This window comes from Mytilus californianus, unplaced genomic scaffold (assembly GCF_021869535.1).
Source record: "Mytilus californianus isolate M0D057914Y unplaced genomic scaffold, xbMytCali1.0.p SCAF_7, whole genome shotgun sequence".
Classification (NCBI taxonomy): Eukaryota; Metazoa; Mollusca; class Bivalvia; order Mytilida; family Mytilidae; genus Mytilus; species Mytilus californianus.
Genome location: NW_026262723.1, coordinates 85722589 through 85739112, shown reverse-complemented (window position 1 = coordinate 85739112; position 16524 = coordinate 85722589). Strand labels below are relative to the sequence as shown.

The window sequence follows — 16524 nt, the reverse complement described above, 5'->3', positions numbered from 1 at the left end:
TTGTAAGTACACAATTTTTTCACAGAGTTTAGTTTGATTGTAATATTTTTTAAATTCATTAATATTTATCACTTGTATCACATGTTTTGGAAATAATTCCCAAACGAGATTTCAACAAGACTGAAACATCAGAAGAATACATCCTTAATTGTAATAAAATTAAGAATCCGGTTATTTCCTGTCAATTTGATAAGCAGAACGAATCGTAGAAATGAATCCAGAATTACTGGTACTTTAGTAGTTTCGTGAAACTTGCGGTTTTAATTTTGTCTCCAAAATCGAAAGAAACATTAGCGATATCTGAGAAATTTACCATTTTGAGTCATTAAATCAGTTCAATTTGAAACTGTTGCATTCCGTAAACTGTTTTTCAACATTTTTAGAAAATCAGTAAGAAAATTCATGAGTAAGTGCGATGAAACAGTCAATACAAGTTTGTTGATGCTATGAATCTAGTGTGAATAATTTCGACAGTTTGAAAAAAGAGCCCCAACTTTTAAGTCATCTCAGAATGACTGAAATTGTGTGAAAAACATTCTGGATCTTTGGCCTTAGCTTTATTTCTGGTTAGTTTTTGTGTCATTACCTTTATGTCTTTTACTTTGTTTCCTGTGGTACTGTGTTATGCAGACATTGAATCAGTAAAAAATTGGTAAAAAAGAAGTAAATCAATAAACCGTTTGTATACTTTTTAAGAATATATAAAACATGGATACTATAGCCCTTGGATGCAACAATGGAGCTGGCTTCTAAGTCTGTAACTTGCTGATGAATCTTGGACTTGTGTGATGTTACAATTTCTTTGATTAAGTATGTACAAGGATGGGTAACCCATGTTCCACTGCCATTCTTAGATCTCATGTTGAACTTGATACAGTACTTGCATAACATACCTGAGATTTAAAATATATGCATTATAGAAAACACAAATATATTTCAATAAACTATCAATATTTCCTATCAGAATAATCATCTCAAAATTGATTTATAAAACTCTAAATTAGTAATTATTATTTCATTACAAAATATTCATCTATAAAATTACAGTAATTAAATCTGTTATAAAAACCATGATCAAGTAAAAATAAAAGGGAAAAAGAGAAAAAAAAATGTTCAATTCAATACTTTCTAGATCAGCTGTTTTTATATAAAAGGATTCCTGTCATCAGGAGATTGTCATTAGGAGATATATAATTAACAAGGAGAACAAATATTGTTTTATTATTTGAAACAGTTTCTATCTTAAACTTCCTAATCTTTAAACCTTTTGCTATAAATTAATATGAATTCAATGTAAATATTAACCTTTCTTGTCTTGGGTGATAATCAACCATGGAATTGTCTTCTGTCATTCTGGGTCTATACCAGACCGTCTTACTTTAGAGTTTTGAGAAGGGCATGAGTCAGTGGTAGTTGTACTACTGCCAGGTTTTCCCAGCCAACGAGTATGGCTGGTACCAACTATCTTACAACGTTTTGCATTTGGTTCTGACATCATGAACTTTGATTCACCATCTTCCAAATCGTATATTTATGACAAGGATAGCTTGTACCATGTGCTTTATATATTGGCACTGTTTGTGTACAAAGTATTTGCCGACTTGTCACAGGTCAGCGCTTGGGTGGGGAGTGAAGTCATAGGATTGTTATCTGTGATCACAAATGATCTCTTACCTGGTAATCAATCAAAACACAAAAGAATCCTGTTACAAGTGTTAATTACATTGATTAAATCCAATCAAGAACAGATTAACCTCATAAAGTAAATTGATCATGTGGTGTAAACAATCAATGTATTGGTTAAATTTCACCTGGAGTTTTATACTGCACAGAAAAGATTTAACAAGTTGTCTAAAATTTTGCCTATTTACGATTTTTTCACTGAAAATATTAGCACCACAGACCAGAATTATAACAACCTGCTAAGACCGATAGAACCATGCTCCAAAATTATACAACCACATGTGCGTGGTCCTTAAGGGCCTGGGGAGAACACTGCATAGATCTAAACTTCATAGCCATTAGTACCCACATTAACCACAAAACTATTTTGTATATTCCTATATATGCACTTTGATGAATCAGAAATACATTGATTTTAGGTTGAAAGATTGGTGGACAGGGTTCAATCTTCAACATTACTGGATGATAGAAGAGATGCAGTCAGAGCACTTAAAGCAATGTCTAAGGTAACAAGAGTGGAAAAGGATTTATTTATTTTTAATAATAATCCACAAGAAACAATTCCAGCAATAAACCCCTTCAAATTGAGTCTGTTGTCTTAATCTTTTTATCTTCAAGAGAAATATATTCATTAAGAGAAAAAAAGCATATGGGGTATTCATCCATGACACAAAATCAGTATATGCACAGCAAAAAACACACAAAAAGCAAAGGAACAATCACTTTTATTGCTGTTCATCTCAAAGTTACAAAGAACAAAGTTACAGTCAATATTGAGCAAAAAAATAAAAGTCTAACCTCACTGCTATAATTAGACGGCCCTTAGCACTGGTTTGAGTGGAATTTTGCCCATTATTATTATTTGTTCATTTAAGTTGATGCTGATCTGAATTTTTCTGATTTTGGAATTAAAAAAAAAAAGTTAAAAGATTTTTTCCCTCGATAAGCCTGTCCCTAATAATGGATTTAAAAAGTAAAACATGAATACATGTATATACCAATATAGTTGTGCTCCAGAATTCCAATGTTTATCTCTGACCATATTTTACTTTTCCTTTTTGATACATTCTGGTTTCTTTTATTATGTGGATAATTCTGATAATGGGAAAATAATCGTAAACAAATGTACAAGAATTTTATCTTCTAGGAACAATGTGCAATATTTATTGACTTTAAACGAGATTTAAATTTTTTATAGAAATTTCGACTGGAGGTTGGTACACAAGCAATGGAAATACTCATAAAAACACTGGAAGCTGACAGGTTTGTATAACTAAGTGTATGTTGCAAAATTTATGAGACATACAAGAGCATTTGTATTATATCTTCAAAAATATTGTGAAGCTTAAAGATCTAGGACAACATCTTTTAGACACTCATGCTTACAGCTCTAGTATCAAAGTATGTTCAGCAAAAGTAAAATAAGCTTGCTTGCAATTTTGTTTATAGGAATGTTGACCATCAAGGACCCTTCATTGGAATAATAACTATTTATTCTGTTCTATAATTGAGTATACTGTATTTAATTGATTGTAGAAGTGATGCAGAGATTACAGGTTATGCCTTAGATGCCTTATGTAACATCATGTCCAATGAACCATCAGAAGAAGGTAATCCATATTATGATTAAATATGTTTTGATATAACTTTTCTTAATTGAATATGAAAGGAATTGGTGTTATATGTTGAGTATTGCATGTATAAAAACTTCCATTCAGATTATCAATGAGTAATTTCCATCCATTGAGCAATCACATAAAATAAGATTTTCCAGTAATAAATTTGAAATATGAGATATATATATATATATATATATATATATATATATATATATGTATGTAGATTCTGCCACAATTCCCCTTTTAATTTTGATATGTATATTCTTGCAATATTCAAATTTTTAAGAAGAAATATTAGATAGTCATTTTTTGTCGAGCCTGCGACTTTTGTCGCAGAAAGCTTGACATAGGGATAGCGATCCGGCGGCTACGGCGGCGGCGGCGGCGGCGGCAGCGTTAGCTAACTTCTTAAAAGCTTTATATTTTAGAAGATGGAAGACCTGGATGCTTCATACTTTGTATATGGATGCCTCATGTTACGAAGTTTCCGTCAGTCACATGTCCAATGTCCTTGACCTCATTTTCATGGTTCAGTGACTACTTGAAAAAAAAAGTTCAGATTTTTTGTAATGTTAAATTCTCTCTTATTATAAGTAATAGGATAACTGTATTTGGTATGTGCGTACCTTGCAAGGTCCTCATGCCCGTCAGACAGTTTTCACTTGACCTCGACCTCATTTCATGGATCAGTGAACAAGGTTAAGTTTTCGTGGTCAAGTCCATATCTCAGATACTATAAGCAATAGGTCTAGTATATTCGGTGTATGGAAGGACTGTAAGGTGTACATGTCCAACTGGCAGGTGTCATCTGACCTTGACCTCATTTTCATGGTTCAGTGGTTATAGTTAAGTTTTTGTGTTTTGGTCTGTTTTTCTTATACTGTATGCAATAGGTCTACTATATTTGGTGTATGGAATGATTGTAAGGTGTACATGTCTAGCTGGCAGGTGTCATCTGACCTTGACCTCATTTTCATGGTTCAGTGGTCAAAGTTAAGTTTTTGAGTTTTGGTCTTTCTTTCTAATACTGCATGCAATAGGTCAGCTATATTTGGTGTATGGAATGATTGTAAGGTGTACATGTCTAGCTGGCAGGTGTCATCTTACCTTGACCTCATTTTCATGGTTCAGTGGTCAAAGTTAAGTTTTTGAGTTTTGGTCTTTTTTTCTAATACTATATGCAATAGTTCAACTATATTTGGTGTATGGAAATATTTTATGATCTATATGTCAGTCACGCAGGTTTTATTTGACCTTGACCTCATTTTCAAGGTTCATTGCTCAGTGTTAAGTTTTTGTGTTTTCGTCTGTTTTTCTTAAACTATAAGCAATAGGTCAACTATATTTGTTGTATGGAAGAATTGTTAGCTGTACATGCCTGCCTAGCATTGTTCATCTGACCTTGACCTCATTTTCATGGTTCATTGGTCAATGTTTAGTTTACTTGGTTAATGTTAAGTTTATGTGACAGTTGTAATAAAGCTTTATATTTAGGACTATCAACATAATATCAATGATTAGTAAAGAAGGCGAGACATTTCAGCGTGTGCACTCTTGTTTAATTGTAATATTTAACTACAGAGAGTGGATAAATGGAGTAAAGTGGTTAAAATCTGTTTCTATAAGGATACATGATGTAAAATAAAGAAGTCAGAAGTCTGATAATCCAATTAGATTTTGCAGAAAATCATATGACAAGTTAATCAATGTGTGCTGGTTTAGCAAAAATTCATCCGACTTGTCAGAACTTATTTTTACTGAAGAAGGAATTAGAGAAAGAAAATGTTCATATCATGCATGGAATACACAAATCATTTTCTGTCAAACTTTTTTCTTTTCCTATTAAATATCAGTGGGTGCAAGACATGGAGAGAAATTATGTTGTTGTGTGATTTCCTTTTATCTATTGAATTTCCTGTCGGTGGGATTAATGTAATTTGAACACTGATCCTTTAATGGGTTGTATTTTTGTTTTTTGTCCAGATGACGAGACACCAATTCAAGTACAAACTGATCTTGGTCTTCAGTTCACAGAAATATTTACAAAGACTCCCAGTAATATATCTCTACTATTATCTATGCTAGAGGTAAGTCAATTCATTAGATGTGTGATGTATGCATCCAAATATACCGTATAGCGGGTTATTTTTTAGGGGTGGTTATCTTCGCTTACTTTAGAGGATAAATGAAAATCGCGAAAATTTATGCATACATTCAGTACTTTTTAATAGCTGGAGGGTTTTGTAAACAATCTATTTTCGTGGGAGACCCTCATGGGTAGTCAAAGTCTTCTTTGTTGTGTAAACTCATTATATTTCCAGGAATATGATTTCCATGTGAGATGGCCAACTGTTAAACTACTTACGACGTTACTAACAAACAGATGTAAAGAACTACAAGAATGTATCCTAGTTAGTCCTATGGGTGTATCTAAACTGATGGATCTGTTATCAGATAGTAGAGAAATTATTAGAAATGATGTAAGTTTTAGGGGTTCTATCAAATCTCGTAATTTTTTACAGTTATATACTGTAAATTCAGAAATTATTGCGATTTTGTCATTTTAGACTAAAATGCGATTTTAATTTTTGCAATATTGAGAAAAATCCTGTTTAATTCATATAAAAAAATTTAAAATGCGAGTTTAGATTATTGTGATTATAACCCTGTTGCATTTTTCGCAATAATTAAAATATCGCAATAATTTCTGAATTTACAGTATATGTATATTTTTATTGACATTAAGTTAAATGAATGAGCATAAAAATAAGGAGAAAATGTGTTACATGTATATCATTTAGACAAGCAAATTTCATAACTAAACTACTTTTGTATAGTCCAAATTTAATTGTAAAAGACTTTTACAAAATTCCAAATTAATTCATTGGTGTTTTATGCATGATAAGAAAAGAGTTTCATAGATGCATATTGTTTTGGCAGTACTAAATTACAGTCAAATCCATTTTAAGTTTTGGAAAGGCATTAATGGTTGTTTTGTCAAGTCAACCTAGAATATCTTAAAATGTCTTTAACTATTAAAATAACAAAGAATATATACTTTTATAGACATGAACACATCACTATATAATAATACTGTAAACATGGAAATTTTCATGCAGCTATTATTTTTGCTTATTTCGCATTCACATTAAAAACATGAAGATATCCTTCTTGCATGTGTTTTTAGAATGCAAAACTATTGATATATAGTACAAATTTAATGTTAATTTGAATACTGCAGGAAAGATAATGCAGTGAAATTACAACAAAAAGAAAGGGTAAAAATATCTACATATAGATAGTATCTTTCTTCTACAGGCCTTATTACTACTAATCCAGTTAACCAGGAACAATGGAAATATACAGAAGATAGTAGCTTTTGAGAATGCTTTTGAAAGATTGTTTAGTATTGTTGATGAAGAAGGAAACAGTGATGGAGGTAAAGTCATTTATTCTTCATGTGATCATACTTATCTTTGTAATAATGATGCTACAGCACTATCATCCTTTACAGCTTTGGATATGTATTTTTTCTTCAATACAACGAAATACATCAGAGTACACTCATGATAACTATGATGGTAAGCTTCTTTTTTTTAAGATTTAAGTTGTCAAGCACCTGTTAAGCCTACTGAAAAATTACGCTGCTTTTGACTTAAACCATCTGAACTTAAGAACACTAGAAATATCAACAAACTTAATGACATGAAAAGTTTAAAATATTTCTCAGAATGAATTAATTGTTTATTTTAGGTATAATTGTAGAGGATTGTTTGTTATTGTTGACCAACTTACTAAAGGGTAACATATCTAATCAGAATTTCTTCAGGGAGAGTAGTTTTATACAGAGATTGACACCATTCTTTGATATGGATTCTGAGGCTCAGAGATCTCAAGCAGGATGGTCAGCACAGAAAGTTACCAATATACATCTTATGCTAGGGGTAAGTTTACAATGTTTCATATATCTAGTAGTGATTTTTTTTTTTAGTTTAAGTGTATCTGAAGAATATGCAAAAAAGGGATTTGATGAATGTGCCATTTTGTCAACATAACAACAATAAAAATTACTTAAACATCTAGGAGGGGGTGGACAGCATTTGAGGGAGGTGGGAGACAAAAAATAGGTGGAAGAGAAAAAAGATTCTAAAAGTGGGAGGTGGGAGATAGGAGCAGGAGGTGGGAGAAGGGTACCCCCCCCCCCCCCCCTGTCCACCCCCTCATCTAGAGGTCAACATACAGGGTCTAAAACAAAAGACAGGTGTCTGTAGAGTATGTCAAGCTCTAAATGATCTCAGTCTTTTAAAAAAAAGTTGTGAATAAACTGAACAGAAGATATCAAAGATATGCTATCAGCACTAACAAAAACTTACGTTAATTGTTAAAACATGTTGTACATGTTGTAGGTAACAAACTTTATTTCCTAAATTTTTTACCGAAACATCTAAATTCAATCTTTTTAAAAGTCTTCATTTTATCCTTTGTCGCTCATTCTCAATTTAAAATTTAGGAATAGATTATGCTTTTTTAATAAGTTCATACTATTCAGAGGATTATACTGGTGAATATTATTGAAAACTCAGACTAATGATGAGAATTTCTTCATTTACAGCTAGTCAGAAACCTAGTCTCACCAAACAATCCTCAGCAGCAAACAGCAGCCTGTCAAAGAGTTATGTTTCAGTGTGGTAAATATTTTATATTACACAAATATACACATATTTCTATACATCAAAACTTTGAATAAGTTTTCTCAAGTATGAAAATTAAAAACTATATATTTTAAGTCATTCAAAATATTATTTATTAGGTATTCAATAGATTTTACAGACTCCAAAGCCTGATTGCAAATTTCCTTACAAATAAAAAACAATTGTGATATTGAATGAAAAATATACTTGTGAAACAGATAGGTTTAACATGTTTTTTTGCATTTCAGGTTTATTAATGAAATTATGTACAATTCTTATGGCAAGTGGAGTTCCAGCAGATGTACTTACAGAGGTACTTGCAGTTAAACCTCTACCACTATCTAGACAGTTTCCATCATCTGGCAAACAGTTTATGCAAAGACATTTTTTATTTCATAAGACTTGATGCCAGTAAAATTTATACAATTAAAACACACGAACTAATGTCATTGAAAATTACAACATTCCTAAAAAGTTAACACAATTTATTAGTGTGATATTAGACTAAAAGATTATGCAACAAAGAATTTACAGTTATCATTACTTACCAAATTGTCAGCCTTTAGTATATTTGTGTAAGTGTTGACAACACAGAGAAATATTCTGTGAACGAGTAAAATCTTAGCTGGCATATATTTATATTCATTGCTGATGATATATTAATTTATCTTGTGATTATTTATCTTTACAGAACACAATGTTTTATTTTTCTATTTTAGACAATAAATACTGTGTCAGAAGTAATAAGAGGAAATTTACAGAACCAGGAATATTTTGCTTCAGTTTTAGCACCATCAACACCACCAAGGTAAGAATTATCATAGTTAAAGTTTTCAGAAAATGTCCGAAATCTGGAAAAATTCTAAATGGAGAAGAATTATGCTTATAAAATATTTGTGCAATATTAAAATTGCTGATAGATAATTAAAGATGAAGTTTGATGCCATGATATTTTGTTTTTAATTTCAGACCAGCAATAGTAGTTTTACTGATGTCCATGGTTAATGAGAAACAACCGTTTACCTTGAGATGTTCTGTTTTATATTGTTTCCAATCTTTCTTGTATAAGAATGAAGTTGGTCAATCACAGATCATACAGACACTACTTCCTACATCATCTGATGGTTTGTAGTTTTATTATTTACATCAATTATTTCATGATATTTGTACACAAATAAATGTATGTGCCTCAGATAAATGTTTAGATATCTTATACTATTTGATATTAAATGTATTTAAACTTTACCTTATAGTTTCACTCAGTTAAATGCTCTATGTCATTCTGTCTAAGTCCTCTTTAAATTATACATAAAAAACCTTTTATCAATAAAAGGAAATATCGGGAGTGCATCAATTAAACCAAAAAAAAACCAACCAAAATAAAGGTCAATATATAGCTTAAAACAAAATACAATTTTGTATACCATATGTCAACCTCTGTTTCTAGACAAGCTATTGTTTAATAAACAATGTGTCTTATTTGTTTAAGTGCATTCTTCAGCTGAAATTTTAACAATGACATAAAATTCCATCTTGGTTTCCTAATTTTCCATTAGTTACTGCATAGAGAAAGATGACCATACCTGCTGATATCACAATAAGGTTCTTTTTTTCCTGGGACACAAGTTAATGACTATATAGTGAAGAATAATTAAGAGGGACATGTTATCACTTTTCACCTTAGATGTTACACATCTCCACTAATGTCAAGTAGAAAAAAACTGTATATCTCTAGATGCAGTGGTAGAATTTATATGTCAGATCAGATTAGTCTTTCTAATTGTTTAAACTGTCTTTTATTTTATCAGGTCAATCATAAAAGTATAAATTAATCTGAGAATATTGAGATTCTTTCTTGTTGTCCTTTTGATATACTTTACCATCCTTGAAATTTATTGTCTTTTTTAACCTTACCAAAAAAAAGAAAACCTTACTTAACAAAAAATATTTATTGCCCAATGTCTTAACCTTAGAATGTTTACCTATAGCAGTTAATTCAGCGATGGTGATATTTTTTTTCTTTCAGTAAACACAATAACTGCTGGTCAATTGTTGTGTGGAGGATTGTTCAGTGCTGATTCCCTTTCCAATTGGTTTGCAGCTGTAGCTTTACTCCATGCTATAGAAGATAATCCAACACAAAAGGAACAGTTATTACGAGTCCAGTTGGCTACTAGTATAGGGAATCCACCAATATCATTGTTACAACAATGTTGTAATATTTTAGCGCAGGTATTTCACATACAAGTAAAATGTCTTGGTGGTCTAAATCTTGCAAGCTTGCCTCCAAATTTTTAGTTTGTTCTTATGATGTGCTGTTACACCAATATCACTGGTTAGGGGGAGGGTCTAGGCTCACAAGCATTATAAGTCCACAAAGCATGTAATGTTTAGGAGTAAGAGCAAAGACTGGTAGGCATGATGTGTCTAAGTAGGGTGGTATGTCTTCCTGCAGATTGTTATCTTATGGTTAGGTGGTATGTCTTCCTGCAGATTGTTATCTTATGATCTAGGATGTTGCAAATCTGACCTTTTGTGGTGGTCTAGAACAAAGCAGGAATTGAGGCTACATTGCTTTCACCTTGTTTGTCCGTTCTCCCAACAAATATTTTTTAACAATTTTCACAGGAAATATTGAACAGAATGACTTCTTATTTAGCAAGCAGCTTGCCAGTGATGATGTGTTTCTATTTTTTTTTCTTGTACTATATAGCCAACTGTGGTCTTTAGTGTGTGTCAAGACTACATTGTTGTAGATCTTTGTTCCAGTAGATGTTTCCAGCAGAAGATAAACACATTGAAGACCTAGATTAAAAATGCAGTCAACAGGTGTGGTAAGGCTTAGAAGTGTCTATACCATGTATTATACTGCAAACATTTATAAATCATTAAACTCAAAACTTGTTTTCCAGTACTTTATTTCTGATGGTTAGTGTATGATGGACATTGTCACTTATTATGCAACATGAATTATCAGTATTCTTCATATAGTTTGCTTTTTAAAAAATAGCTACACAGTATATGTTTTTTAATAATAAGTTCTGATTTAAAACAGAAATGGTGCTTCCTGCTAAAACCTTTAAGTGAGACTTTTAGAGTTTTGACTGTCAGTCAGTCCTTGATTTTGAAAATGTTCAAGGTCACTTGTTAATTTTTTTTTAGCTCACCTGGCCCAAAGAGCCAAGTGAGCTTTTCTCATCACTTTGTGTCCGTCGTCGTCGTCTGTTAACTTTTACAAAAATCTTCTCCTCTGAAACTACTAGGAAAAATTTAACCAAACTTGTCCACAATCATCATTAGGGTATCTAGTTTAAAAAATGTGTCTGATGACCCGGCCAACCAACCAAGATGGCCGCCATGGCTAAAAATAGAACATAGGGGTAAAATGTAGATTTTGGCTTATATCTCTGAAACCAAAGCATTTAGAGCAAATCTGACGAGGATAAAATTGTTAATCAGGTCAAGATCTATCTGCCCTGAAATTTTCAGATGAATCAGACAACCTGTTGTTGGGTTGCTGCCCCTGAATTAGTTATTTTAAGGAAATTTTGCCGTTTTTGGTTATTATCTTGAATATTATTATAGATAGAAATAAACTGTAAACAGCAATAATGTTAAGCAAAGTAAGATCTACAAATAAGTCAACATGACCAAAATGGTCAGTTGACCCCTTAAGGAGTTATTGCCCTTTATAGTCAATTTTTAACCATTTTTCGTAAATTTTTGTAATCTTTTACAAAAATCTTCTCCTCTGAAACTACTAAGAAAAATTTAACCAAACTTGTCCACAATCATCATTAGGGTATCTAGTTTAAAAAATGTGTCCGATTACCCCGCCCGCGAACCAAGATGGCCGACATGGTTAAAAAATAGTACATAGGGTAAAATGCAGTTTTTGGCTCATATCTCTGAAACCAAAGCATTTAGAGCAAATCTGACGAGGATAAAATTGTTCATTAGGTCAAGATCTATCTGCCCTGAAATTTTCAGACCAATCAGGCAACACGTTGTTGGGTTGCTGCCCCTGAATTGGTAATTTTAAGAAAATTTTGCAGCTTTTGGTTATCTTGAATATTATTATAGATAGAGATAAACTGTAAACAGCAATAATGTACAGCTAAGTAAGATCTACAAATAAGTCAACATGACCAAAATTGTCAATTGACCCCTTAAGGAGTTATTGCCCCTTTATAGTCAATTTTTAAAAATTTTCATAAATTTTGTAAATTTTTGTAAATTTTTACAAAATATTTTCCACTGTAACTACTGGGCCAAGTTCATTATAGATAAAGATAATTGTAAGCAGCAAGAATGTTCAGTAAAGTAAGATCTACAAACACATCACCATCACCAAAACACAATTTTGTCATGAATCCATCTGTGTCCTTTGCTTAATATGCACATAGACCAAGGTGAGCGACACAGGCTCTTTAGAGCCTCTAGTTTTTAATAGTTTGTAGAAAAAAATTATGATTTATGGATGATGACTGAAGTTTCCTTTGTTTGTTTAAAATGAAACTGATATGGATAGAAGATATAGGGGTAGAAACCTATTGATTTTAATTTGAATTTGTCAGTCATAGCTGCTGAAAATAAAGAAATATTTGGTGTAAATTGTTATTGTTAATTGAGGTTCATTGTTTAAAGCCCCACTGTAGGAGTTGGGACTTGATTGCCATCACCTTGTCTATCTGTTATTACAACAACTATATTGGTCATACTTTTCTAGGGTACTACTGAACAGAATGACCTCATATTTGGTTGTCTTCTACACAATAATTAGTTGTAAAATGCCAGCACTTTTGGGATCGGTTAGATACCTATATCATGTTTGTCTATACCTGAAATTTTTTAATATGTTGAATTAACTTCAAATTTTTAAATTATTAATTCCAACTTGTAAGATTACACCTTTAATCAGTTGTCATTCTTTGTGGGTGTTCAACCTTTGCACGGGTGTTATACCAAATAGAATGATGTATTCATATGCATGAATGCATTAAGTTCATCATTCTAACAATAAAGCAATCACAACTGGTGACTTGATGGTCCAAAATGCAGTTTTACAGGCAATATGAAGCTGAGCCAGTAAAGCAAATATTAGAACTGTCAAATCCAAATAATTTCTTTAAACATTTCTCCAGTACTACTGAACAGAATGACTTCATATCAGGTCTGCAGCTAAACAGTGATTAATTAGTAATCTGTGAGTGATTTTGGGGATTTGGCAGAAATTGCCTATTGTTTTTTTAAACTTTGAATTGCAAGTGGAATATGCTAAGCTAGACAAAGCATGTTGTATTCCTGACTTACCACATGCACTTTTTAAAGGTACCTGGTGTTCAACTTTAAAAGCTGATTTTATGACTCCAAATCTCCTACTTGTACAACTGTTGTTTACTATTTCATTTGTTGAAACTTCAGAGGCAAAGAAGGAAAAAAAAGCACATAGCACAACACCCGAAGTATAGATTGAACATTTATAACAAACATTGTGTTTTCATGATTATTTATGTTATCTGGAAAATGTACTTGTTTTTTTTTCAGGGAGGTAAGATGCAGACTCGTGTAGGTTTACTGATGTTATTAAGTGCCTGGTTAGCTGATAGTACTGTAACAGTAGCACATTTTCTTGCCAGTACAGCCAATGTACCATTTGTATCCTTTTAAATTATTGTATCATTCAAAGAGTGACACACTGTGTACACACTTAACAGATTCCTGACTTAAAATGAGCTTATTCACATGTGGTTAAAATATTGTTTCGTAAATTTCGAACCTTGATCAAAGGAATGATAATAAAAGAAACAGAGAAAATTTGCAATAAAAAAATCAAAAGTGCAAGAAAGATCTGTTTAAGGAAGCATTTCCTAATATAAAATGAAAACTTCTGTATAAATACTGGCAATTTGTTGATTGCAATTAACATTTATATAATTATTGTTTCATGAAAAAACTATGGTTATTTTTTCCTTGAAGGATTGACATAGAAATAATTAGAAATGATAGCATGAGAATTCTACCTGAGTGAAATGCTTTGTTATTGAAATGGCATACACTATTTGTTAGCTTTGTTAGTTTTTCATGAATATAATTTGAAACCTTAACTGATGATATTAGCTTATAACCCAAGTATCAGCATCTGACAGTGATGAACATGAATTGTTAGTCCAAGGTTTATGTGCATTCCTGCTGGGTATATGTTGTCTTTATAATGATGATCAAAATGAAACCTTTAGTAGGTGAGTAAAGCTATCAAACAATTTGGGAATTTCAGTTGAAAGGCTTCAAACTGTTCCATAGGAAACTTTCACAATTCTCACAGTAAGAACTGATTGTTAAAAGACCTCATTTATGCTTATTGACCTACTGGTGTATCTCATTCATAAAAAGCAACTCAGAATTGGTCTATTGTGGGAAATTTGGTTAAGTATCATGGTCAAATGTCTTCTGGTCACATTGTTGTTAAGTTTCAGTGTAAAATTATACAGTGCATAAAAACTGAATATATATCAAGGCAATACATTTTCTTTGGGGACATTTTTTTAACATATAAGATTACACCTTTAATCAGTTGTCATTCTTTGTGGGTGTTCAACCTTTGCACGGGTGTTATACCAAATAGAATGATGTATCACTATGCACAAATGTGCATTAAGGTTATCATTCTAACATAGCTTTCACAATTGGTGAGTTAATGGTCCCAACTGCAGTTTTTCAAGCAACATAAAGCCGAGTCCATAAAACAGATATATAAACTTAACAGACCTGCCAACTATCCCGATTTATGGGGGATATCCCCCATGAGAGGTGTTGACCTAAATTTTGAAATTCTTTATTATGTAAACTGAACACCTCAAAACAGGCATTCAAATGAGTTAAAAGGGTATTTAAGCTCATACATACTCATTCAAACAATATAGTAGTAGATTAAAAACACTTATGACAATATAAGAGGAGCATTAGGTCCTCTTGCGCTTAAAATCCCCCATGGAGATTTTGGAAAGTTGGCAGGTATGAGTCAAATCCCCAAAATGATGGTGCTTACTCTGTTAACAAAGTATTGTCATTCCTATACAATACCAGTAAAATGTTCAAAATAAGCATGGTGTTGCCAATGATTGACAGTTAACCGTGGAATATACAGTAGACATCTTCAAATAAAAAAATGGTGTCACATATCACATTGCATTAGGATACAAGTTTCTGTTATCGAAAAGACAACTACAAATCTGAATTGTCAAAGAGATTTGACTGTTTGTTTAATGACATTTTATACATAGATATAATTTCATAGCAGTAAATTAATTGATAGATATACTGTTGATCTATAACAAATAAAACAAAAAAGTATTGATATTTATTGCAAAAGAGTTGTTTGTTATAACAAACGAAAAAAAAAAAAAATGTATTGATGATTATTGCAAAAGATTTGTTTGTTATAAAACAAATGAAACAAAAAATTTATTGATCTTTATTGCAAAAGAGTTGTTTGTAAAAAAAATCTTTTCAAGCAGTATATATTACCATTCTACATTGTCTTTTTATTTTTTCAGAGCCTCATTACGACAGATTATAGAAAGAAGAATAGGATTAGAAACATTCACAGACAAATTAACACAAATACCAAAATTTGAAAGCTACACAAAAGCAGCTAAGAAACCACACCTTAATAGTAAACAAGCCAGCGACATTATATTTGATTATGAATTTACTAGTATATTTAAATCCTTGGAATGTAAGTACATTTTTTTTTTCTAAATTTGGGCATTTATTTTTTGTCTTAAATTATCCCAAACATACTATATTAACTTAAAACCATTTGAAGCTCATTTATAAATAAACAAAAAATTGAATTTTTTTTGTTTTTGTTTCACTCAGTTACACTCTTTAAAGAAAGAAATAACAATTCGTGAATTTTGGTGCATCCAAAGTGCTTCTCTGGATTTACCTTCATTAGTAATGCTTGAAAGTCAAAAATGTATTAAAACTTGAATACTTATGCTATATGACTAAAAATGACCTAAAAAGAGAATAGCCAAATTCACAAAAGATCAACTTTGAAACTTTATTTAAATCACCTATTGTTGTGGAGATAATTATTATCAATTGTCCACATCAATCAGTACAATGCTTTACAATTACTACCTTAGGGAAACATCTCAAAGATTTTAATCTAAATATAAAAATAGGAAGATGTGGTATGATTGCCAATGAGACAACTCTCCATCAGAGACCAAATGACATAGAAGTTGACAACTATAGATCACTGTACGGCCTTCAACAATGAGCAAAACCCATACCGCATTGTCAGCTAGAAAAGCCCCAAAATGACAAATGAAGAACAATTCAAAGAAGAAAACTAATTGCCTAATAAAATTTTGAGGTGTAAAAATGGCAACATTTGCCAAATGTTTACGAAAAACCTTATTTTTATACGACCGCAAAAATTAAAAATTTTTTGGTCGTATATTAATATGACGTTGGCGTCGTCGTCGTCCGAAGACACATTGGTTTTCGCACTCTAACTT

General features: G+C 31.6%; 1 protein-coding gene across 1 annotated transcript in view; it reads left to right on the top strand.

Annotated features, from left to right (window-relative positions):
- The window catches only part of LOC127707700 (general vesicular transport factor p115-like), a 32192-nt gene that overhangs the window by 3633 nt on the left and 12035 nt on the right, over positions 1–16524 (top strand). Inside the window, exons 2-16 of the mRNA XM_052212377.1 lie at positions 2103–2189; positions 2882–2946; positions 3220–3293; positions 5286–5389; positions 5624–5782; positions 6621–6741; positions 7056–7246; positions 7915–7990; positions 8242–8306; positions 8713–8801; positions 8963–9117; positions 10020–10225; positions 13541–13651; positions 14114–14235; positions 15550–15731. Of these exons, the coding sequence (XP_052068337.1) occupies positions 2103–2189; positions 2882–2946; positions 3220–3293; positions 5286–5389; positions 5624–5782; positions 6621–6741; positions 7056–7246; positions 7915–7990; positions 8242–8306; positions 8713–8801; positions 8963–9117; positions 10020–10225; positions 13541–13651; positions 14114–14235; positions 15550–15731 (1807 nt within the window). The remainder of the gene's footprint in view (positions 1–2102; positions 2190–2881; positions 2947–3219; positions 3294–5285; positions 5390–5623; positions 5783–6620; positions 6742–7055; positions 7247–7914; positions 7991–8241; positions 8307–8712; positions 8802–8962; positions 9118–10019; positions 10226–13540; positions 13652–14113; positions 14236–15549; positions 15732–16524) is intronic.